This window comes from Vanacampus margaritifer, chromosome 6 (genome assembly GCF_051991255.1).
Source record: "Vanacampus margaritifer isolate UIUO_Vmar chromosome 6, RoL_Vmar_1.0, whole genome shotgun sequence".
In the NCBI taxonomy this organism is placed as follows: domain Eukaryota; kingdom Metazoa; phylum Chordata; class Actinopteri; order Syngnathiformes; family Syngnathidae; genus Vanacampus; species Vanacampus margaritifer.
Genome location: NC_135437.1, coordinates 3,917,256 through 3,942,240, shown reverse-complemented (window position 1 = coordinate 3,942,240; position 24,985 = coordinate 3,917,256). Strand labels below are relative to the sequence as shown.

General features: G+C 39.0%; 1 protein-coding gene across 1 annotated transcript in view; it reads right to left on the bottom strand.

Moving 5' to 3' along the window:
• Positions 1-24,985, bottom strand: part of LOC144054118 (solute carrier family 45 member 3) — a 54,972-nt gene that overhangs the window by 12,563 nt on the left and 17,424 nt on the right. The window contains exon 2 of the mRNA XM_077569223.1: positions 13,370-13,687. Within this exon, the coding sequence (XP_077425349.1) occupies positions 13,370-13,517 (148 nt within the window). The 5' untranslated portion in view covers positions 13,518-13,687. The remainder of the gene's footprint in view (positions 1-13,369; positions 13,688-24,985) is intronic.

Here is a 24,985-nt window from a genome sequence, read left to right as displayed (position 1 = left end):
GTAGTTTTTTTTTTTTTTTTTTTTACATTTTGAAAATACAATTGAGCCATAGGTACAGAATTCTACATTTATGTAACAGTTTTTTTAAATTATTTTGCTGAAGACTGAATGTACGGTTGAGCTTCTGATCCAGAAACATTTTTCATGGATTTTTTCCCCCCCAAGTGATAAATGCTGAGTGTGTGTTGTGGAAAAAGTGCATCAACATATATAAATAAAATATGCATCAGTAATTGTTTTATAACCGCATTGTATCCCCTGAATTGTAATCGTAATGCCCAAAGATTTTGACCTCTAAAGTGTGTTATAAAAACTAGGACTGCAACTACAGTATATATTCCTATATTGTTTTGTTTTTTTTAGCACACCCTAGTTAGCATCATATGTCGCTAGCATGATCGGCTAGCCCAATCATCGGTAGCCTTAATAGATTCAAAGACAGCTCATTCATTAAAAAACGTTCAGATGATTTTGCTAAAACACAAGAGTGTAGAGTGCATAGAGAGGGGCAGACTGGCAGTAAGCGAGACAAGTTAACTGTAGCCAGTCATGACCTCAGTCTTGCAGCTGTGTAGACTAATCACAAGTTTCACCAGCTACAGTTGTTCACACAGCTATTTGCTCAAAACTCGTGCGCAAGCACACACGCACGTACGCACAGGAACACGTAATAACTATATAAAGGCACAAATAAACTGCAGCGTGTTTTCGTCTCACACGGTTTCTGTTTTCAGACACACAAATCTGATTGACGTCTATAAATACCACATTGAATGCTGCCTTTAATAAAAGGTGACGTTTCATGCTGTAGGATTTTGTACAGTAGTAGTAGTAGTAGTAGTAGTTAGTCCATTCCCAAGAAAGTAATTACTTAGAGCACTGAGCTAACAATAAATGGCTATTAGATAAAGAAGAAAGCAGCCATTTGAGAACCTGACACTAGCTTTGGGGGGGCTTTTAGCTTTGTCTTTAACATGTAAAAGACAGGCGAATTAGTCCGACTTCTCTTGCTTAAGGTGAAAATAAAGGTACTAAATGACACCTTAGCCAAATAAAAGTTAGTTTGTCTGAAAGAAGACACTCGTGACTACAAAATGTGAGAATTTGACGTCTAGTGACAAAAGATTGTTGCCATGGTGACGAGTTGAAGTGACGTCACGCACCCACATTGCATTGAGATTGAATGAGAGACGCACACCTCAAAGAAGAGCCTCTCACGACTTAACGGTTGAAGATACAGATTCAAGAAATGGCTCGTTAGAACGGCAAGGGTTTGGGGAACACGAGCATGTTCTCATTTTCTTAATCGGATAAAAAATGACCAAATGAGAGCAGGTTGAAAACTTATGATTTATCAGAAATGGAGAGAGGAAGGCGCCTGAAATTAACATGGCAGAGATAGGCGAGTTGGTCCGACTTGTCCGAGCTTAAAGGGAAAATAAAGGTACTAAATGACACCTTAACCAAATAAAAGTTAGTTTGTCTGAAAGAAGACACTCGTGACTACAAAATGTGAGAATTTGACGTCTAGTGACAAAAGATTGTGGCCATGGTGACGAGTTGAAGTGAAATTTTTTCAAATACATTATTTGGTTCCCGGCACTGGATGGCTAATTAGCCAACAGAGTGTGTGAGAAAGCTAATTCAGCCACTGTCTTTGAACCCGAACAGGGGGGGGGGGGGGGCTTTCATTCCTTAAAAAAGATTTCGACACTGAGCTAAAGATGGGAAAAATTCCTACAAAATGAGCTAAAATTCGTATCGGTCGGATAACGTATGCGTGCGCAGCGTGTCTTGGAAAAAGGTGCTTGAAGTGTGATTTTTTCCCATTCATTCCCAATGGGGAGTTAATTTGGGAGTTTTTTGGGAATAGCGTCGCCAAGGTAACTGGGAATTCTTAGAAAAATAATAGCGCAGCGAGTCAGATCGAGCCGCATCGTTTGATACCTCATTTGTGCCGGTGCGATGTACGGTACGGGCCGCATTTTAGCGGAAAAATCGTGGAATAATATATAATAACTAGAAAAATTCCAGCGGAAATTTTGAATGGGACTGCTGACTCTTTGGTAATGAGCTGAACAGTTTAAAATTTAAACCACTGGAATCGGTCAAGAAATGTGGAAGTTAACCATAATCAACATCAACTAAAAGTATCTCACTGTCCCTGAAAAAGTATTTCAAAAAATGTAAATGAGCTGAACAGTTTAAAATTTAAATGACTGGAATCGGTCAAGAAATGTGGAAGTTAACCATAATCTAAAAATATGTCACTGTTACTTAAGACATTAATACATTTTTGACTTGGAGCCGTCACGTGCCCCACATTCCATTGAGATTGCATGAGAGAAGCACCCCTTGAACAAAAGCCTCTCACGACTTAACGGTTGAAGATACAGATTCGTATCGGTCGGATAGCGTCGCCATGGTAACTGGGAATTCTTATAAAAATAAAAGCGCAGCGAGTCAGATCGAGCCGCATCGTTTGATACCTCATTTGTGCCGGTGCGATGTACGGTACGGGCCGCATTTTAGCAGAAAAATCGCTGGAATAATAAAAAAATAAAAAATAAATAAACCACTGTCCTAGGTAGAATAACAATATGTGCCTGCTTGCGAAGCGCACAAGCAGTCCCATAATAAACCACTGTCCTAGGTAGAATAACAATATGTGCCTGCTTGCTCCGCAAGCAGTCCCTGAAAATGTATTTCAAAAAATGTAAATGACTGGAATCGCTCAAGAAATGTGGAAGTTAACCATAATCAACATCAACTAAAAGTATCTTACTGTCCATAAAAAAATGTAAATGAGCTGAACAGTTTAAAATTTAAACGACTGGAATCGGTCAAGAAATGTGGAAGTTAACTATAATCAACATCAACTAAAAGTATCTTACTGTCCCTTTAAGAAACATGCACATTCACGCACGCACATTTGACTTGGAGACGTCACGCGCCCCACATTCCATTGAGATTGCATGAGAGAAGCACCCCTTCAACAAAAGCCTCTCACGACTTAACGGTTGAAGATACAGATTCAAGAAATGGCTCGTTAGAACGGCAAGGGTTTGGGGAACACGAGCATGTTCTCATTTTCTTAATCGGATAAAAAATGAGCAAATGAGAGCAGGTTGAAAACTTATGATTTATCAGAAATGGAGAGAGGAAGGCGCATGAAATTAACATGGCAGAGATAGGCGAGTTGGTCCGACTTGTCCGAGCTTAAAGGGAAAATAAAGGTACTAAATGACACCTTAGCCAAATAAAAGTTAGTTTGTCTGAAAGAAGACACTCGTGACTACAAAATGTGAGAATTTGACGTCTAGTGACAAAAGATCGTTGCCATGGTGACGAGTTGAAGTGACGTCACGCACCCACATTGCATTGAGATTGAATGAGAGAAGCACCCCTTCAACAAAAGCCTCTGGCGACTTAACGGTTGAAGATACAGATTCAAGAAAGGGCTCGTTAGAACGGCAAGGGTTTGGGGAACACGAGCATGTTCTCATTTTCTTAATCGGATAAAAAATGAGCAAATGAGAGCAGGTTGAAAAGTTATGATTTATCAGAAATGGAGAGAGGAAGGCGCCTGAAATTAACATGTACAAGACAGGCGAATTAGTCCGACTTCTCTTGCTTAAGGTGAAAATAAAGGTACTAAATGACACCTTAGCCAAATAAAAGTTAGTTTGTCTGAAAGAAGACACTCGTGACTACAAAATGTGAGAATTTGACGTCTAGTGACAAAAGATCGTTGCCATGGTGACGAGTTGAAGTGACGTCACGCACCCACATTGCATTGAGATTGAATGAGAGAAGCACCCCTTCAACAAAAGCCTCTCGCGACTTAACGGTTGAAGATACAGATTCAAGAAAGGGCTCGTTAGAACGGCAAGGGTTTGGGGAACACGAGCATGTTCTCATTTTCTTAATCGGATAAAAAATGAGCAAATGAGAGCAGGTTGAAAACTTATGATTTATCAGAAATGGAGAGAGCAAGGCGCCTGAAATTAACATGGCAGAGATAGGCGAGTTCGTCCGACTTGTCCGAGCTTAAAGGGAAAATAAAGGTACTAAATGACACCTTAACCAAATAAAAGTTAGTTTGTCTGAAAGAAGACACTCGTGACTACAAAATGTGAGAATTTGACGTCTAGTGACAAAAGATTGTGGCAGTGGTGACGAGTTGAAGTGAAATTGTTTCAAATACATTATTTGGTTCCCGGCACTGGATGGCTAATTAGCCAACAGAGTGTGTGAGAAAGCTAATTCAGCCACTGTCTTTGAACCCGAACGGGGGGGGGGGGCTTTCATTCCTTAAAAAAGATTTTGACACTGAGCTAAAGATGGGAAAAATTCCTACAAAATGAGCTAAAATTTGTATCGGTCGGATAACGTATGCGCGCGCAGCGTGTCTTGGAAAAAGGTGCTTGAAGTGTGATTTTTTTCCCATTCATTCCCAATGGGGAGTTAATTTGGGAGTTTTTTGGGAATAGCGTCGCCATGGTAACTGGGAATTCTTAGAAAAATAATAGCGCAGCGAGTCAGATCGAGCCGCATCGTTTGATACCTCATTTGTGCCGGTGCGATGTACGGTACGGGCCGCATTTTAGCGGAAAAATCGTGGAATAATATATAATAACTAGAAAAATTCCCGCGGAAATTTTGAATGGGACTGCTGACTCTTTGGTAATGAGCTGAACAGTTTAAAATTTAAACCACTGGAATCGCTCAAGAAATGTGGAAGTTAACCATAATCAACATCAACTAAAAGTATCTCACTGTCCCTGAAAATGTATTTTAAAAAATGTAAATGAGCTGAACATTTTAAAATTTAAATGACTGGAATCGGTCAAGAAATGTGGAAGTTAACCATAATCTAAAAATATGTCACTGTCACTTTAAGAGCACATACATTTTTGACTTGGAGACGTCACGCGCCCCACATTCCATTGAGATCGCATGAGAGAAGCACCCCTTGTACAAAAGCCTCTCACGACTTAACGGTTGAAGATACAGATTCAAGAAATGGCTCGTTAGAACGGCAAGGGTTTGGGGAACACGAGCATATTCTCATTTTCTTAATCGGATAAAAAATGACCAAATGAGAGCAGGTTGAAAACTTATGATTTATCAGAAATGGAGAGAGGAAGGCGCCTGAAATTAACATGTACAAGACAGGCGAATTAGTCCGACTTCTCTTGCTTAAGGTGAAAATAAAGGTACTAAATGACACCTTAGCCAAATAAAAGTTAGTTTGTCTGAAAGAAGACACTCGTGACTACAAAATGTGAGAATTTGACGTCTAGTGACAAAAGATCGTTGCCATGGTGACGAGTTGAAGTGACGTCACGCACCCACATTGCATTGAGATAGAATGAGAGAAGCACCCCTTCAACAAAAGCCTCTCGCGACTTAACGGTTGAAGATACAGATTCAAGAAAGGGCTCGTTAGAACGGCAAGGGTTTGGGGAACACGAGCATGTTCTCATTTTTTTAATCGGATGAAAAATGACCAAATGAGAGCAGGTTGAAAACTTATGATTTATTCGAAATGAAGAGGAAGAAGTCGCCCAAATTAACATGGGAGAGATAGGCGAGAGAGTCCAACTTCTACTCGCTTAAAGGGAAAATAAAGGTACTAAATGACACCTTAACCAAATAAAAGTTAGTTTGTCTGAAAGAAGACACTCGTGACTACAAAATGTGAGAATTTGACGTCTAGTGACAAAAGATTGTGGCAGTGGTGACGAGTTGAAGTGAAATTTTTTCTAATACATTATTTGGTTCCCGGCACTGGATGGCTAATTAGCCAACAGAGTGTGTGAGAAAGCTAATTCAGCCACTGTCTTTGAACCCGAACAGGGGGGGGGGCTTTCATTCCTTAAAAAAGATTTCGACACTGAGCTAAAGATGGGACAAATTCCTACAAAATGAGCTAAAATTCGTATCGGTCGGATAACGTATGCGCGCGCAGCGTGTCTTGGAAAAAGGTGCTTGAAGTGTGATTTTTTCCCATTCATTCCCAATGGGGAGTTAATTTGGGAGTTTTTTGGGAATAGCGTCGCCAAGGTAACTGGGAATTCTTAGAAAAATAATAGCGCAGCGAGTCAGATCGAGCCGCATCGTTTGATACCTCATTTGTGCCGGTGCGATGTACGGTACGGGCCGCATTTTAGCGGAAAAATCGTGGAATAATATATAATAATAATAACGACAAGAAAAATAAACCACTGTCCTAGGTAGAATAACAATATGTGCCTGCTTGCTTCGCAAAGCAGTCCCATAATAATAACAACAAGAAAAATAAACCACTGTCCTAGGTAGAATAACAATATGTGCCTGCTTGCTTCGCAAAGCAGTCCCATAACTAGAAAAATTCCCGCGGAAATTTTGAATGGGACTGCTGACTCTTTGGTAATGAGCTGAACAGTTTAAAATTTAAACCACTGGAATCGCTCAAGAAATGTGGAAGTTAACCATAATCAACATCAACTAAAAGTATCTCACTGTCCCTGAAAATGTATTTCAAAAAATGTAAATGAGCTGAACAGTTTAAAATTTAAACGACTGGAATCGGTCAAGAAATGTGTAAGTTAACCATAATCTAAAAATATGTCACTGTCACTTTAAGAGCGCACATGCATTTTTGACTTGGAGCCGTCACGCGCCCCACATTCCATTGAGATTGCATGAGAGAAGCACCCCTTCAACAAAAGCCTCTCACGACTTAACGGTTGAAGATACAGATTCAAGAAATGACTCGTTAGAACGGCAAGGGTTTGGGGAACACGAGCATGTTCTCATTTTCTTAATCGGATAAAAAATGACCAAATGAGAGCAGGTTGAAAACTTATGATTTATCAGAAATGGAGAGAGGAAGGCGCCTGAAATTAACATGTAAAAGACAGGCGAATTAGTCCGACTTCTCTTGCTTAAGGTGAAAATAAAGGTACTAAATGACACCTTAGCCAAATAAAAGTTAGTTTGTCTGAAAGAAGACACTCGTGACTACAAAATGTGAGAATTTGACGTCTAGTGACAAAAGATTGTTGCCATGGTGACGAGTTGAAGTGACGTCACGCACCCACATTGCATTGAGATTGAATGAGAGACGCACACCTCAAAGAAGAGCCTCTCACGACTTAACGGTTGAAGATACAGATTCAAGAAATGGCTCGTTAGAACGGCAAGGGTTTGGGGAACACGAGCATGTTCTCATTTTCTTAATCGGATAAAAAATGACCAAATGAGAGCAGGTTGAAAACTTATGATTTATCAGAAATGGAGAGAGGAAGGCGCCTTAAATTAACATGGCAGAGATAGGCGAGTTGGTCCGACTTGTCCGAGCTTAAAGGGAAAATAAAGGTACTAAATGACACCTTAACCAAATAAAAGTTAGTTTGTCTGAAAGAAGACACTCGTGACTACAAAATGTGAGAATTTGACGTCTAGTGACAAAAGATTGTGGCCATGGTGACGAGTTGAAGTGAAATTTTTTCAAATACATTATTTGGTTCCCGGCACTGGATGGCTAATTAGCCAACAGAGTGTGTGAGAAAGCTAATTCAGCCACTGTCTTTGAACCCGAACAGGGGGGGGGGGGCTTTCATTCCTTAAAAAAGATTTCGACACTGAGCTAAAGATGGGAAAAATTCCTACAAAATGAGCTAAAATTCGTATCGGTCGGATAACGTATGCGCGCGCAGCGTGTCTTGGAAAAAGGTGCTTGAAGTGTGATTTTTTTCCCATTCATTCCCAATGGGGAGTTAATTTGGGAGTTTTTTGGGAATAGCGTCGCCAAGGTAACTGGGAATTCTTAGAAAAATAATAGCGCAGCGAGTCAGATCGAGCCGCATCGTTTGATACCTCATTTGTGCCGGTGCGATGTACGGTACGGGCCGCATTTTAGCGGAAAAATCGTGGAATAATATATAATAACTAGAAAAATTCCAGCGGAAATTTTGAATGGGACTGCTGACTCTTTGGTAATGAGCTGAACAGTTTAAAATTTAAACCACTGGAATCGGTCAAGAAATGTGGAAGTTAACCATAATCAACATCAACTAAAAGTATCTCACTGTCCCTGAAAAAGTATTTCAAAAAATGTAAATGAGCTGAACAGTTTAAAATTTAAATGACTGGAATCGGTCAAGAAATGTGGAAGTTAACCATAATCTAAAAATATGTCACTGTTACTTAAGACATTAATACATTTTTGACTTGGAGCCGTCACGTGCCCCACATTCCATTGAGATTGCATGAGAGAAGCACCCCTTGAACAAAAGCCTCTCACGACTTAACGGTTGAAGATACAGATTCGTATCGGTCGGATAGCGTCGCCATGGTAACTGGGAATTCTTATAAAAATAAAAGCGCAGCGAGTCAGATCGAGCCGCATCGTTTGATACCTCATTTGTGCCGGTGCGATGTACGGTACGCTTCGCAAGCAGTCCCATAATTAGCTGCTTTAAGTGAGGGCCATGTGAATAGCATTTAGATTGACAGGATTATCAGACTAAGTATTTACGAGACCCTTAAGGTAGTGTACAAACACAAATATGTTCCATCTGTGTTTGCGTGGGTATTCTCTGGGTAGACCAGCTTCATCCATTCATCCATTCTCTGTACCGCTCCACAATTTAAAAAAATTGCATGTCACTGAATGCATCAGTCAAAAACACTCAAAAGAATAAGGGTTTCTTGTATTTACAGTAGTGTTAATTCCGCCAACAAAAACTAAACAAAAATAATTTTGTCAACACACATTTGTCACCAAACTAAAAGTAGACTAGATGAATAAAACCCTCATTAATGAACAATAACTAGGACAAAATCAAAATGCATTGTCATCTACTAATGAAGACGAGACGAAAATGTACTTCACTTGGTAAAAACTGGACTAAAATCTATGGATATTTTAGTTCATAAAGAAAAAAAGACGAAAATTATAATATTTTGTAAAATCTTGTCTCTGCTAATCCGTCACTGTGACACTGTCATGTGACATAGTCACACACTCCCTTTCACATTTGCAGCTAGCGAGTGCAACATACACAAACACATGGGACAGACAGGATGTGGGTTCACGGTGAACGGTAAAAAAAAAAAAAAAAAAAGTAAATTATAGTTATAATGTAACAATAATCCAATGGCTTTAACATTCCAACAATAATGTTAATCTGACCACTAACTGATGCTGGCTGTTTTTTTGTTGTTTTTTTATCAAAAAGATGAGAGAAAATTGTATGTGAAATAGTTTTTGATCTGAAATGTTCAACATTATCAGCTGACAAAAAAATATAGGCCTACAGGGGTCAAATGATTGTCCTGACTAAAACAGTTTTTGTTGACTAAAACCAGACGAATAAAATGATGTTTTCTTGGACTAAAATAAAGACTAAAATGCTAGATTTATAGCTGACTAAAATTGGACTAAATAAAAATTAGATGAGGTTGACTAACTATGTTAAAAACTAACAAGCGTGACTAAAACTGAGACAAAATTTTAAAATGGCCGATAAAATCAAAACTAATTTACAGTACTTTGGGTCTCTGGATTGCCTGCCCAGTGGCTCCCATCACGTGTGTAACAGTGTGTACCAGCATCAGCAAGGTCACTGGCAAAGTATGAGAGTATCCTCAAATACAATAAAAGCACTATAATGCTATGCACATAAATCTGAAAGGGTAATCTTAAATCCTCATTTGAGTACATTTAGTGAATTAACCAAAAGAGAAAGAGAAAATACACTACTGTAGCATATGTCTAGATGAGCAGTGGCCCATCAACAACCACTTTGGTATAAAAAGGAATTGTTATTGTCAAAAGCATCCAACTAGTGTTACACAAGCGTCAGGTTCATCTTCCTCACCCCACCCCAACTACCTACTTATCTAATAAGCGAAGTCTGCATCTCGGCGGCGCGGTGCATTATGGTTTGGCACTGATGCCCAAAGTGCCCCTTTGTTCATTCATTTATTTTATCTATTTTATATATTTTTTAAATAGTTTGTGAAAGTAGTTTTGTTGCCTTTCAAAACAAAAATTCAGCAACATAATTTACATAAAACAAATTATTATTATTTTATCCTTGGATGACGTCATACTACGAGACGCGCCCCATTCTGCCAGGTCGCTCGCCACTACACCTGCGGTCGGTAAGTTGGTCTCTCGGTTTGTATTTACGTAGTCTCACTCACAGTAAATAAAAAAGTCATAGAGTGCAGAAAACTCAAGCAAAACCAATGCCTTTATTTGATAGATCTTGTCGACATCATCACAAAGCATGCTGCGTACTAGCCTAGCTTCAATTGAAATGTAGTGACAAGTTGTAATCAGCCTTGCAACTACGATGAAGTCTGACATTTGTGCGCAGTTGGTTCTGAGGACGCGGGGAAGATGTCACCCTCAGTTTCATAAAGACCATGATCCTTCCCATCCACTTTTGCAGCGGCAAAAATGCCCGGTAAACTAACGTTTTTCTTACATTGGGCCAGGGCATGGAGCTTCTGCTCCAACTACTGATGCGTTTAAGGTACACAGAATATGTCAGAATTTTTAATTCTCGCTCAGAATTTTAATAAAATCTTCCTGAAGACTCCAACTTGTAGCATGTACTCAATGAAATATACTTCAAAATATGTGGTAATTGCTACATTATCTTTGTTTTTATTTTAACTAACAGCTCATTTTGGGGGGTTTGCGGTCAGAGTAAGGTCCTAATAAGAAACAGGTGGCAGTGTGTTTAGAAATTAGCGGGACAATAAAGAACCAAAAAAAAGAAGACGCAATCACAGCGTTTTATCAAAAACAAACAATGTAGCTTGCTGAGATGTGGCAGTTAATTGTTGGGTAAAGTCCCAATAATAAAATTGTAACATCTACACCTGCAGAAAAATAATAAAAGACATTTGCTCTTACCGGAATCAAGCTAAATGTAAGACATTTTTTAATGCTACTTGCACTATAGGAAAATCCTAATTGTGTTATTTAAAATGTACATTTCATGTACATTTTACATAATCGTTTTTATTCATGTAAATTTGTTGTTCATAAATGATTTTTCATACACAAATGTCAAAACGTTTTTATGGTGACTGGCATTGGCATTGCAGACAAACAACAGTTTCATTATGTGTGATTTATTATTTAGCCATTATTTCAATTAAGAATTTTACAATGGATAACCACCCCACACACACACACACACGCACACGCACACGCACACGCACACGCACACACACACACACACACACACACACACACACACACTAACAATTTCCTGAGCTATTCCATCTACTTTAAGCACCCCCCCCCCCCAACCCTCTACACATGGCGGCTCGGTGGTGACATGGGTTCGAACCCCCAGGTGGTAGTAGATAGTAGGGGTGTGAATTGCAAAGTGCCTGCCGATTGGATCCGTATCACGATTCGATTAATCCCGATATGAATCTATAAATTGATTATTGCAATTTTTTTTTTTTTTTACTCAAATTTAGAAAACACTAATCAGTAAAAATACATGTGCAATGTAAGATTTGTATGAAAATGCATTTATTTATCTGAAACTTCAGGCTTATAAGCCACTGTATTTAAACAGGTTGCAGTGTGTTTCATGTTTAAACAGCACTGCAATAAAATATTAAGGCTTAATGTTCCATTAATATAACATTCTTCCATGTTTTTGTGTGAACCCTAACCCAAAGTAAGACATTTTGTAAAATGTTTCCATCAAAAAGTGATGTTTAAAAATCCATTCGGCCGCATATTGAATCGATTCGAGAATTGACAAAATACGGTATTCTGGTTAATATTGTATTAGTGGAATATGAATTAAGCAGCAAAAAATTACTCAAATTTTGAAAATACTAATGAGTAAACTTGTACATGTACAATGTAAGATTTGTATGAAAAGTATTTATTTATCTGAAACTTCAGGTTTATAACTGAGCCATTGTATTTAACAAACAGGTTGCAGTCTGTTTCATGTTTGAACAGCACTGAAATAAAATATTAAGACTTAATGTCCCATTAATATAACAAATTTATTCCTGCTTTAAGTGTGAACCCTAACCTTAAGTAAGACATTATTGTTGAATATTTCCATCAAAAAGTGATAAAAATCGATTCGGCCACATATTGAATCAATTCGAAAATTGCACACTGTAACATTGCAATACATTGCAGAATAGATTTTTTTCTAACACCCCTATTTAAGAGTGTGTCTTGCTTGTTACAGTTACAAATGAGTGTGTTATAATTTTCTGTATAAAAGCTGAAATGTATGCCGAAGGAAAACATTGACCAAATTGTCGATGAGTGGAAGGTTGGATGGATGTAGGGTTGCGCAATTATAGAAAAAATAATAATCCAGATTATTTTGGTAATAACTGAAATCACGATTATTCAAATGATTATTTTTTTTATACAAAACAAGAAAATGTTTAAACATTTAAAATATTACAACAAATAAAAAAAATTGAAACTATATTTATGTAAATTCCTTTTGGAGCAAGAATTATTAAATTAATAATTTTAAAATTAAAAAATGTGCAAATATACATTTAAACATCTTAAAATTAGTATTAATAATCTTGTATTTTTGTTTACGATTATGCCAATTTTGTAATCGTGGAGTGTAATAATTGAAATTGTAATTGGATTTTGATTAATTTCACAGCCCTCAATGGATGGATGGTAAATGTCACATCTGTATACAAATGTCCCAGTGCAGCTATGGTGAGTGATATTTTGTTTTTTTTTTGTTTTTATTTTGGTCCTTGAAAATGTCTTCACATGAAAATGGCCAGTACAGTACTAAAAAGTGGAGTCCTGCGTTTATTTAAAAAGAAACAACATGCGATTGGGAGTCGCCCTCCCCCACGCCGTGCTCTCATCATTCACCAGACACATTCAATAGTTTTGCTATGGAGGCTTACCTTGCTTTCTTTATAGTCGTTTCACATTGCTAGGCAGAGAGCCAGCCGCCATTCTACGTCACTAAGCAATGAATGCATTGCGACGTAAATAACAATGGCGGCGTACGTCCAAATAAAGTTTCTACAAAACGTATTAAACTGGAAATGATTTTTTAAAAATGAATCTCATAGTTATGTTAGTAACAACCAAATAAATAATATACAGCAAACTTGAATTACAGTCGAGGTTCCTTTTAAAATTGCATTACATTAATCAACTTTCTATTCTTCTAATTTCTAGTTCCTGCACGTAAAGTGACCACGAGAGCAACTGATACTGGTATCGGCTGCCATCGCAACGACCGATACCTTGAATTAAGGCTGGGTATTGGCCCTATACGACACCCATCCCTAGCAATAACACTTAGTGAGCAGATCCGCAACCACTTACCTAAAACCATTGTCATGTAACGCTCCTCCACTCCAGCCTCCAACAGCAACGGCGGCACATATGTAATCCCTGCTGCCACACAGATCTCCAGGCCACATGTAAGGGAGTTCAGCAGGACAAGACGCCACTGAGACCTCCATCCAGGCATATTTACTGGGGCTGGCTCGCCCTTCCTACCCTCTGGGATGGCCACTTGTGTCGTTGTGGGGGGCGTTAACTTTTGGGAGGCAGATGGGGCCGCCGGGGACAGGCAGCAACAAAGACACGTGGATGTCTTGGATGACCTGGAGGAGTCATCCTCTTTTTAGCATTCTGGATCTGAAGAGCAGAAAGATATCATGAAGCTATCAAATTAGCACCCAAACCACATCACGGTGCATTCAAATAACAGTTCACAGTCATTGTCTTTGCAGTTGCCAAGATATTGCCAAAATACATGGAGACATCAGCGACAGTCAAAAGTTTTTGATTTTGATGGATCCTCAGTGCTCCTCGCCAAAAGCTTCGGGACAACAGGAACAACAACAACAGGCGGAGAGGAGATGAGTCAGCTGCAGCAGCGCTATGTGTTTGCCTCTCCACACTAAACCATTTGCCAAGAGAATTATGTCTCCCGCTGCTTCTTTGCTTGTCTTTTACAAGTGTCAAAACACCTACTAGAAGACATTTCAGTCTGTCCCTCTCCCATCTTCGCACTTTTCAAAAAGCGAGTAATAAGAGCAGTAGAGCACATCTCATGTGGTCTCTACAGTCTTCTGCATGTAGACCTCCAAGTAAAGTGTACAAAAATACCTGCCGTGCAAATTACACAAAAGAAAATTAACATGGCATGTTAAAATCAGAGTTGGAATGAGCTGCACTTGTGAACTTAACAGCAAAGATGAACTGCAACATCTGTTTGCTTGATTTTTTTATGTGCCCTATCCAACACCAGGAGACACTGCAACCACACCTTGATGTGTCATTTTTCCAGTGACTTTCACCATTGTTCACATCCGCAAGATAGCACACGGCCGCTCCTTGCAGTTCAGAGTGATCAATCTGTGTTGTAACAAGTTAACAACCAGCAATATATATTAAAAACCAGTAAGACTTAACAAGGTAAACAACACGGATTTAATTGCTGACATAAAATTTGGACAGGCAAACAAATAGGTCAGAATTTTTGTCATCAGTTCAAAAAGTTCTTTAAATCAAAAATAAATAGAAAGAGTGGGAACATAGACTATCACAGAAACCACAAGAAGCTATATTTGTATTTGGTGTGATATTTCTCTTCGAGTGCTACCCATCTGTTCTTTCCAGGGAAACAGCGATGATGTCACCTACCATCTTTTTTGTGGAAAATAAATGTTTTGATAACTTGTACTGCAAGAAAATATATTGTTTTGTAATGTAATTGCTCTTTTTTTGTTTTTCTTTTTTTGCATTTATTAACCTAGCTGCTGCTGTGATAATCTAATTTCGCTCTTGAGAAGAATAAAGTATCTGTAATACATTTGCAATGACTGACAAGTGACTGCATCATTGCGAGTAATGTCTAACAGAGGACTCATTCTACGAAAGGATTGATCGATTACTAAACCTGCTTGGTTGCATTAAGTTGTAAGTACATTTGCACACCAATTTTAAATGAAACAGATGACAAGAATTAATGACATGATGAAAATGCATTTTGCGGTGTAGGGCAGAGTCCCCGTATCTACAAAACCATCACACTTTGACCTACTAACATTGAATTGTCAAAGAAAGAAAGCCATTTTCAACACTTGACATTGGCCAATAATTCAAGAAAGGGAAAAAAAAACATAACCATTTGTGGACTAACAAAGAGTATGGATTTGTTGAAAAATATGATTGACCGAATTTGAACATACAAGGTTCTGGCCCCGTTTTTATTTTTTTGAGAGGTCAATAGCAACATCAAGTTTACATTTTGTTAAGAAGTGTCCAGTCCATAGTGAGGTTTCCATCCAAACGTTTTTAAGCAAACTATGTGAAAATGCGCAAAATGGACGTGACTTTTGCCCGTTTCCTTCTGTTGTTCTTTTGCGAATATTGAGAGGGGACTCCGCCGCTATAGGTATACAATAGGGCTGGGCGATATATCAATATAAAAATTATACGGATATATTTTTAAACGGGATATGGAATTAGACTATTTTGTCTATATCGATATAGTTCAAACTTGCGCTGTGATCCTTGCTCTGCTGCGCCTTTGCTGTGCTCCGTCAGAGTCTCACTGCCTGTGTGGCCCCCACCCCTCCCCTTTCCTACAGGGAAGGGGAAATGGGGACACTTGGTACTTGTGAAGCACCTGTCTCTCCTCTCCTGCAACACGCAAAGCGCGGCGGAAGAATTGATTTGTTAAAAAAAAAGAAGAAGAAATTACAATATGTAGGGAGGGAGCAAGCAGGCTGGTTTTTATTTTTAATGTTCAATTTTATTGTCAGAATGCTTTTGCTCAATCTATGTCAAGTATTTTGTCATTTGATAATACATGAGTGCCTTATATGTTTGTGTATATTTGCTCAATAGAAAACAAAACAAAACGTATCTTCCAACATTGTTTTGGGACTACAAACGTACGTGTGACGTAATATCCGGTCAATGTTTATTCCCAAAACCTGTTTCCATAGCCAAAATTCGCATTTTTCCATACACTTCAAAATCCACGGCCTGCAAGAATATGTTTTTATTTTTTTTTGCAAATTTTGGGCCTTTTTCGAATTTTCAGCGTTTCCATTCAGTTTTATTTTTGCATTTCTTGAAAATTTGAATAAAAAAACTCTTAAGTTAACAGTTACTATAAGTTAAATTACTGGTGGATCACATCTCTATGATCTCACCTACAGCAGCGAAGTCCCCTGTCAATATTTGTAAAAGAAGAACAGATGGAAACGGGCATAAGTCGCATGTCCGTTTTGCTCATTTTCAGTAAATTTGCTTAAAAAAATCTAAACAATTGGATGGAAACCTGACTTATGTCATCAATACTGTCAAATTTCTGTACCATTAGTATTTCAGATGAGTCCTGTCACAATCCTCGGATGAATTGGTGTGTTTATAAATAAGGATGACGTTAATTGTTTTTACTAGGGCACGTTAACAGAGGCATAGGTCACCAGAGAATTTTACACCAGTCAGATGTCATTCCAATCAAGCATGAATAAAATTGGACACACTGAAAACACTCACCAAGGGACCAGTCTTTGCTGCCCTTGGCATGTCTGGCCACTAAAATCCCCAGCCTACATATTGTGTGCACTCTGCTTTTCCACAAAACCTTGAGATCAGCTTTGTCTCTGACCTGCATTCTAACAAGAAGAACCTTTTGACATATGCTTGGAAAGCCTTTGTAATTCTGACTCTTGTCAATCTATTGAAGAGACAGCTGAGTTTTTGACAGTTTTTCTCACAGAGAAATTAGACCAACAGTGACAGAGAATTTGATTGAAGTCTCAAGTATTCTCTATCTTACTAAATACTTAAACACTGTGTAGCCACCAATTTGAATAAATTAACTTTAATTTTGGCCATACCAACGTGTTACTGTGGAACCTGGACAGCGGTTGATTTTTTATTGTAATTGTGTCCCATTGGAAATAATGTAAATATAATTAATTTGTGGGTTAAACTGTCCTAAGATTATTAACATTGTAACCTTGTTATTAATACTTACATTTTTTGAATAACATTGGCAGTGCTCACACAAATGCAAAAATCTGTTATACATACAAAATTCTCCTCACTATCTTTTTAACAAAAACAAAATTTAAAAATAAAAATAAAAAACCTTAAGAGATTTGCTGACAGAACGGCATAGTGCGTTTACAGGATTCCGATGTGAAAGTGTCCTAAATGCAACATGTATTTCCATTACATATTTTAGATGTGTCAAAAATAATTGATTAATTGACAAGTCATCGATTATCAAATTAAGCGACAACTATTTTAATAATCGAGTAATCGTTCTGAGCCATTTTGCAAATTAAAATTGGCCAAATCCTCTGAATTCCGCATATCAACAACAGTTGTTCACTGATTTATGTAGATCTTCACAAAAGAAGACTTATTATGTTCTGTGTTTAATCAAAATAATACATTTGCACAGACATTTTACTTTGGAAAACAATAACCAAAACCCATCAACCCCCCACCCCCTTTTATCACTATACGAATCCGAAATCCGAAATAAACACCAATCACTGGTTAATAAACTGTAATCGAGGTGGGGAGTGGTTGTAATACACTTTAATGCAAAATTTAAAATGAATCTGATTAATTGATTAAATAGTTGATAGATTAATCGATTCTAAAAATATTAGATAGTGACAGCACTACATTATTTATTTTAATTAGTTGCACTTTACTGTGCAACAGGCTAGGGTAGACATGGGCAAACCCCGGCCCGCGGGCCAAACACGGCCCGTTATGCGTTTCAATCCGGCCCGCCGAACTTATCCAATAAGGCTAGAAAAAAATTAATTTTTTTTTTTTTTTGTTCAGCTTCGAGTGGTTATAGTGTCCGCCCTGAGATTGGGAGGTTGTGGGTTCAATTCCCGGCCGGGTCATACCAAAGACTATAAAAATGGGACCGATTGTCACTCTGCTTGACACTCAGCATTAAGGGTTGGAATTGGGAGGTTAGATCACCACATGATTCCCGAGCGCGGCACTGTTGCTGCTCACCGCTCCCTCAGGGGATGGGTCAAATGCGGAGAACAAATTTCGCCCCACTTAGATGGGTGTGACAATCAGTGGATCTTATTTTATCTTATTGGATTTGGATTTGGACATTTACAGCAGGAGACGGCACGGTTTTGTGTTGAACGCAGCAATAATGTCCTGATAGTCCAGAGAATCGGTCAATTATTTTTTGAAAGAAAGCAGGGACAAAGAGTTCAGTCTATCAGTCAACATTGTGGCACTGTTGCGTGTTTTGATCCTTTTGACAGCTGAAGATAGTCTTTCTACATGTTGTCATGGGTGAGGTGAGGAGCGCGCATGCAGGAGACTGTTGATATTGGTGAATACATCCCCGGGGCGTGCGTCGAGCACTTCTATGAGCGTTTCCTCGTTGGCTTTTGGCTTCTTTTTGAGCTGCTGCACAAACACCGTGTGCTATGCGTCCCCCACGGAGATGGAAAAGTGGTCAGAGACGGATTGGATGTACGCGCTTTGTCCTCAGCGCGTGACAGGCAGCAGCGGCTATCATGCAGCCGCATGTGTCACACGTACTGTGGGCCCGGGTAAAAAATGGGTGGGCCAATGGAAAAAAATTCTTTAACTTTACGCCTTGAATTGAAATCTATTAATAATAGATGCAGTCACCAGGTTTGACAGATCATAGTGTATGTGCTATTATAATCTATTTACATTTCTCCTCCCACTTTGCCAAATAGTGTGTAAATGCCGCATCTTGCATATTCATTGAGGCAAACTTACTACCTGGATTAGGGCTATTTTATAATAATCATAATAATAATAATAATACATTTCATTTAAAAACAGCACCTTGCAGAACACCCAAGGTCACTTTACAAAGCATAAAAACACAGCAAAAGTTGAGCTAAAACAATAAAAATGAAGCTATTGGAAAAGCTGTTTTAAATAAGTGGATTTTGCACATTTGAAAAACGCAGTCCTTAGTGCACACTATAAGTAAATTGGGTTGTACATTTATCTATGTGTTTTTACTGTGCTATGAGGTCCAAATGCTCCTGGTCCGGCCCATCTGTCAAAATTTCAAACCCATTGTGGCCCGCAAGTCAAAAAGTTTGCCCACCCCTGGGCTAGGGTAATAAAGGATAAGGATGGAAGTGGGTTGACAGATGCCAGTAGTGTGATGGGAAAATGGAAAGAGTACTTTGAAGAGTTGATGAATGAGGAAAATGAGAGAGAACAAAGAGTAGAAGAGGTGACTGTTGTGGACCAGGAAGTAGCAAAGATTAGTAAGGATGAAGTGAGAAGGGCATCGAAGAGGATGAAGAGTGGAAAGGCACTTGGTCCTGATGATATACCCGTGGAGGTATGGAAGTGCCTAGGAGAGGTCGCAGTAGACTTGGTTGTTCAACAGGATCTTAGATAGTGAGAAGATGCCTGAGGAATGGAGAAGTGTGCTGGTGCCCATTTTTAAGAACAAGGGAGACGTGCAGAGTTGTGGCAACTACAGAGGAGTACAGCTGATGAGTCACACAATGAAGCTATGGGAAAGAGTAGTTGAAGCTAGACTGAGGGCAGAGGTGAACATTTGTGAGCAGCAGTATGGTTTCATGCCAAAAAAAGAATACCACAGATGCAGCATTTGCTTTGAGGATGTAGATAGATAAGTACAGAGACGGCCAGAAGGAGCTGCATTGTGCCTTTGTAGATCTGGAGAAAGCTTATAACAGGGTGCCCAGAGAGGAACTGTGGTTTTGTATGAGGAAGTCTAGAATAGCAGAGAAGTATGTTCAAGTGGTGCAGGACATGTATGTGGACCGTAAGACAGTGGTGAGGTGTGCTGTAGGTGTGCCGGAGGAGTTCAAAGTGGAGGGAGAGATCAGCTCTGAGCCCCTTCTTGTTTGCTATGGTAATGGACAGGATGACAGACGAGGTCAGACAGGAATCTCCATGGACTATGATGTTTGCAGATGACATTGTGATCTGTAGTAAGAACAGGGAATAGGTGGATTAGGAGCTCGAGGCGTGGAAGGTTTGCCCTGGAAAGGAGGGGAATGAAGGTTAGCCATAGCAAGACGGAGTATCTGTGAGTGTGTGAATGGGAGGGACCCAAGTGGAAGAGTGAGATTACAGGGATAAGAGACCAAGAAGGTGGAGGAGTTTAAGTATTTAGGGTTAACAGTCTAGAGCAATGGAGAGTGTGAAAAAGAAGTGATGAAGCGTGTGCAGGTAGGCTGGAACGGGTGGAGAAAGGTGTCAGGTGTGATGTGTGATAGAAGAGTTTCAGTTAAAATAAAAGGTTTATAAAAACAACTGTGGTGAGACCAGCAATGTTGTTTGGTCTGGAGACAGTGCCACTGAGGAAAAGACAGATGGCAGAGATGAAGATGCTGAGGTTCTCTTTGGAAGTTACCATGATAGATAGAATCAGGAATGAGTACATGCAGTACAGCGCATGTTAGAGGCTTTGGAGACAAAGTCAGAGAGGCCAGACTGAGATGGTTTGGACATGTCCAGAGGAGTATATTGGCAGAAGGATGCTGAGTTTCCAAATGCCAGGCAGGAGGCCTAGAGGAAGACCAAAGAGGAGGTTTATGGATGTAGTTAAAGAGGACATGAAGGTAGTTGGTGTGAGAGCAGAGGATGCAGAGGACAGGGTTAGATGGAGGCCACTGATTCGCTGTGGCGACCCCTGAAGGCAAAGGCCAAAAGGAAAAGAAGAAGAAGGCACTTTACTGTAGTCCTTGAGAAGTGGTTGTACAACCAGATATTTTGAAGGGTATTTATCTATTACTATTACTTTATTTATTTTGCATTTATTTTATAAAGACATGGAAAAATATGTACATCATTATCAAGATATAAAATTACGTCTATTGGGATGCAAAACTTTGTCTAAAGTTAACTTTTAATTCAACTCATAAGCTCTATATAGCTATGTTCCTACAGTAAGTATGGCTTGGAACAGAGAAGGAGAAGGAATTGCTCCAGGATGACATCAGAGACAACCACAGTTGAGACTGTGGTTGCAGGGTGGGTTCCTTGTGTTTTTGGCTCAAATTGAATGGCTGCAGCATTTTTGACGCTCCTCCCTTTTGAGTTCCTGCACGACAACGTAGAACACCCTCAATATAGACAGCTTCCCAAATGGATTTCCGACAGATTTGAAGTCTGAGCAATACATACAAGTCAGCATAATGAAAACCAGAGGCCTACAACCCCATTTAAGCTAGTATTAACATTGCACACATCGGAACAATTACAAGCTACCTCATTTGCTAACTTGGCATCCCAAAAAAGTTATCTACAATTTGAATTTGTCAGTCAAATAGTAAATTGTACCATATGTGTGTCGTGTGTGTGCTCCACTATCAAATAATGCTTCAATAATGGATTCCGGTATTGGCAACAACCAAGATGAGCGCAATTAATTCAGATCCAACATGTTTGATGCCTAAAAGGCATCTAAACAGCAAACAGTTTCATCAAGGTTGATGCAGACGATTTTTAAACACAAGAAAAACAAAAGGTACAGCAAATATTGCAATAAAGTATATCCCGACAAACAGATTATGATAAAGCTGAGCACACCTATTTAACACCTATGTGAAGTTATTTCACTTCAGTGGCTCCAAAGTGGTTGTTTTCAGCTGCTGGACCGTCTGTAAAATGTTAAGTTGGTCACATGATTTGGGGTGAAAGACACTGTCAGAGGTCACAATGATGGATGTGATCTTAATAAGATTACAGGCTGGGGGACAGGTTAGTGTCAATGATGTCAGCGTAGCCCTTCAAGTGAGCCAACAGTTGATGGTAACAAGGAAAGTTTGTTTTGAATGACTGTGCCAAACATCCAAAATTATTATACTTGCCGTTAAACGAAAAAGATAAAAAGAAGTTCATTTGTGAACTACCCATTAGGGCTGCCACAAACTTTCTCACGTTCAGGGCCATCTAACACAATTAGCACTATATTGTTTTTATAAACGACTGTGTGTGCACATTTTGAGCCGGCGTCCTTGATTTCCCAGCGTATCGTGACTCGCTCGGGGCATTTTGGCAATGGAGATTGCGAGGTTACCTATTTCATCCAGGGGTATATATCGAAGTCCAATTATAAATATTAATAGGTATTGTTGTAAAACACAATATGTATATGGCCAGTTGGGTCTCGATCACAATCTTAAATTCTGCAAACACATTTGTGTGTGTGTGTGTGTGTGTGTGTGTGTGCGTGCGTGCGTGCGTGCGTGCGTGCGTAAAATTGGGTTGATCACTCTTGAAATCGCTCGAGAGGCATGACTGTGAAAAGTCTCCATGCATATTATGACTTTACATAATTTTCAAATTGCCAGTTTTAGGCATTTTCACTGACAAATAAGGTAACAAGAGTAGTTCAACGTAAATGTGCATTGTGGCTGCCACCTTTGGCCTAGAGCGTAACTGCAGCCTGTGTGTCAAGCTCGTGCAAGGTGTCACTCACCCCCACCAAGAAACTATGGAGTGTTAGCCCCAACACTCCACACTGAAGGGAAGATACAAGAAGATAGGTGTAGTCGCAGTAAAAAAAAAAAAAAAAAAAAAAGAAGAAGAAAAGTCAGGGCTTATTGTACTCATCTGGACATTAAAACAAAATGCAATAAATGTAGAACAGATAACACAGTCAAGTACTATAAAAAAATAAAAATAAAAGATAAAAAGGTACTTGGAACTTATAACTGTGACAAAGTACATTTTTAAAGTAACCCTCCCAACCCTGCAAATAACCACCCAAAACCAAAAGTATGCACTTATCAGGTGAACATGAGGAATGCAAGTTGTGGTGACAGAATATCTGTGAGCCTGCTCACCTCTGGCTGAGGTCAGCAACATTTCAGGGAGCTGCCAGTTATCGTGCTGGCCCACGTAAATAACACAACAATGATGCGCTGCACAGCTGAGCCATGGAACCTATTGTGAATCAATATGAGGCTGATAACCTGGCTCCCTGCAGAATGTTACATTCTAGAGACGGGAAACCTGTTGTTGCGAATGGAGAGGATAACAGAGAGCTTATGCAAGTTTTCATTCAAAACCATGATCAGGTGCATTTACTTGTATTCAATGGAGCAGTTTAAGATGAGTTTTTATTTATTTTTCTCACGGGATGAATAAAGAACATGATCTAAGTTAGTGAAATGGACAATGTGATAAACTGGTGTGGTGGTCATACTTCTCATGCAAACTTTTTTTTAATTTATTGAGTTTTACATCATGTAATATCAGTATAGCAGGTGTTTTGTTAAATATGCGTGTGCGATGTAAGAAAGAATATCATTCGGCTAAGCAGCCATCTAATACATGTCTGAATAACAGAAGAATTTATAAACATTGAATCCATAATGTAACGGATTATTGTGAAAAATTATACTCACCACTCATCGCTCTCAACAAAGACATACTGCTGACAATGGATAATCATCCCCATATAAAATCAAGGTGCAGCCCTGGCCAAGCTTTTTAGCTTTTTTCTTCACTGTGTGACTTTTTCTGCTTCAATCAACAGCCACTGTTCCCTCCTCTACTGAATCAGCTTCTGTTCCTCTATCCCTCCCCATTACTCACTCTTCCTCACTCCTTCCATAGAATCCACACCTAAGCCCATAAGGTGGGAATTGCAAAAATCTCAAAGCACAATCATTTCTGTTTTCATGTGCAGCAAAACATTTCATTCCCCACCCTTTGAAATTTGGTGTGCAAATCAAAAACTGTGCTTACAGCTAAAGTGAGAAACCAGTCACCTGTGTTTTGTATTAAAAAAGAAAAAAAAGAATTAAATGATCATATAAAACCCACAAGAGCCGTATCCCAAGCTAATCTATTTACTAGCTTGCATGGTAAAAAAAGAAGAAAAAAAAAAGAAGAAGAATTAAAGGATAATACAAACCCCACAACAGTCATACCCTAAGCTAATCTTTTTACTAGCTTGCATGCTAAAAAAAACAACAACAACAAAAAGTTCAGTATTGTGCTCACTGACTAAAGTATCATGCTAAACTGCCTAAAAGGAAATGGATATGGACGGTATATCCCATCAACTCTCTCACTATTTTCCTTTCCAGCTGACTGTTGGTTAAAATGACAACTTCTCTGTGGACAACTTTAACCTGTATCCTGGTTCATCAGCTTAGCCAGCACTAAGCGTTTTTGGGTAGCACTAGCCACACACAAACTCCGCCTGTAACAGACTGCCATTACGCTACCTAAGGGTCTACTCCATGCCAGTAAGCACTAGCAAAGACAGAAAGGCTTTTAATTTGATAAAAAAAAATTGAGGAGGAAGGGAAATGTAGAGTAGAGGTAGCAATGAAAGGGAAGATGGTTTGCGTTGAGAGGAGGTGGGGTGGCAATAATATCATTACAATACTTTAAGGAATCTTAATTTCTGGATCTAAGAGGCTGATCAATAAAGACAGAGTGCGGGTGAACAGCTGCAGCCGTGTAACGGGAGTGGCTCCCCTGGAATTAAAGGAATTCAGAAAATCTCACTTTAGATAAAAGGTTGACCATCACCTCTTTGTCCTGGAGGACCAATACTGGCTGATACATTTATAACAAGGGCATACAACATAAATGTATTTGATTAAATAAAATGGTACAACAAAAAGTTGATTATCTCATCAGTGGAGGATTGCTCAACCCCAAGGACAAATGTCTGTCTTTAACATAATTATTCAGATGTCATGGGCACAAGAATGACATTTCCTCCAGTTCAGGACGGTTATACATGTATAAAAATAATGTGATCTGCAATAAATATGAGGTTCCAAATTTCAACAATGACATAAGATGCCTGTGAATATTCTCATTCATCTAGCTCATTTCATTTTCTGAATCGAACCCAACTGGATGGTCCTGGATGTAGAAGATTTAGAAGATGTTTTACCTCACATCGGAGGAGGCTTCATTAGT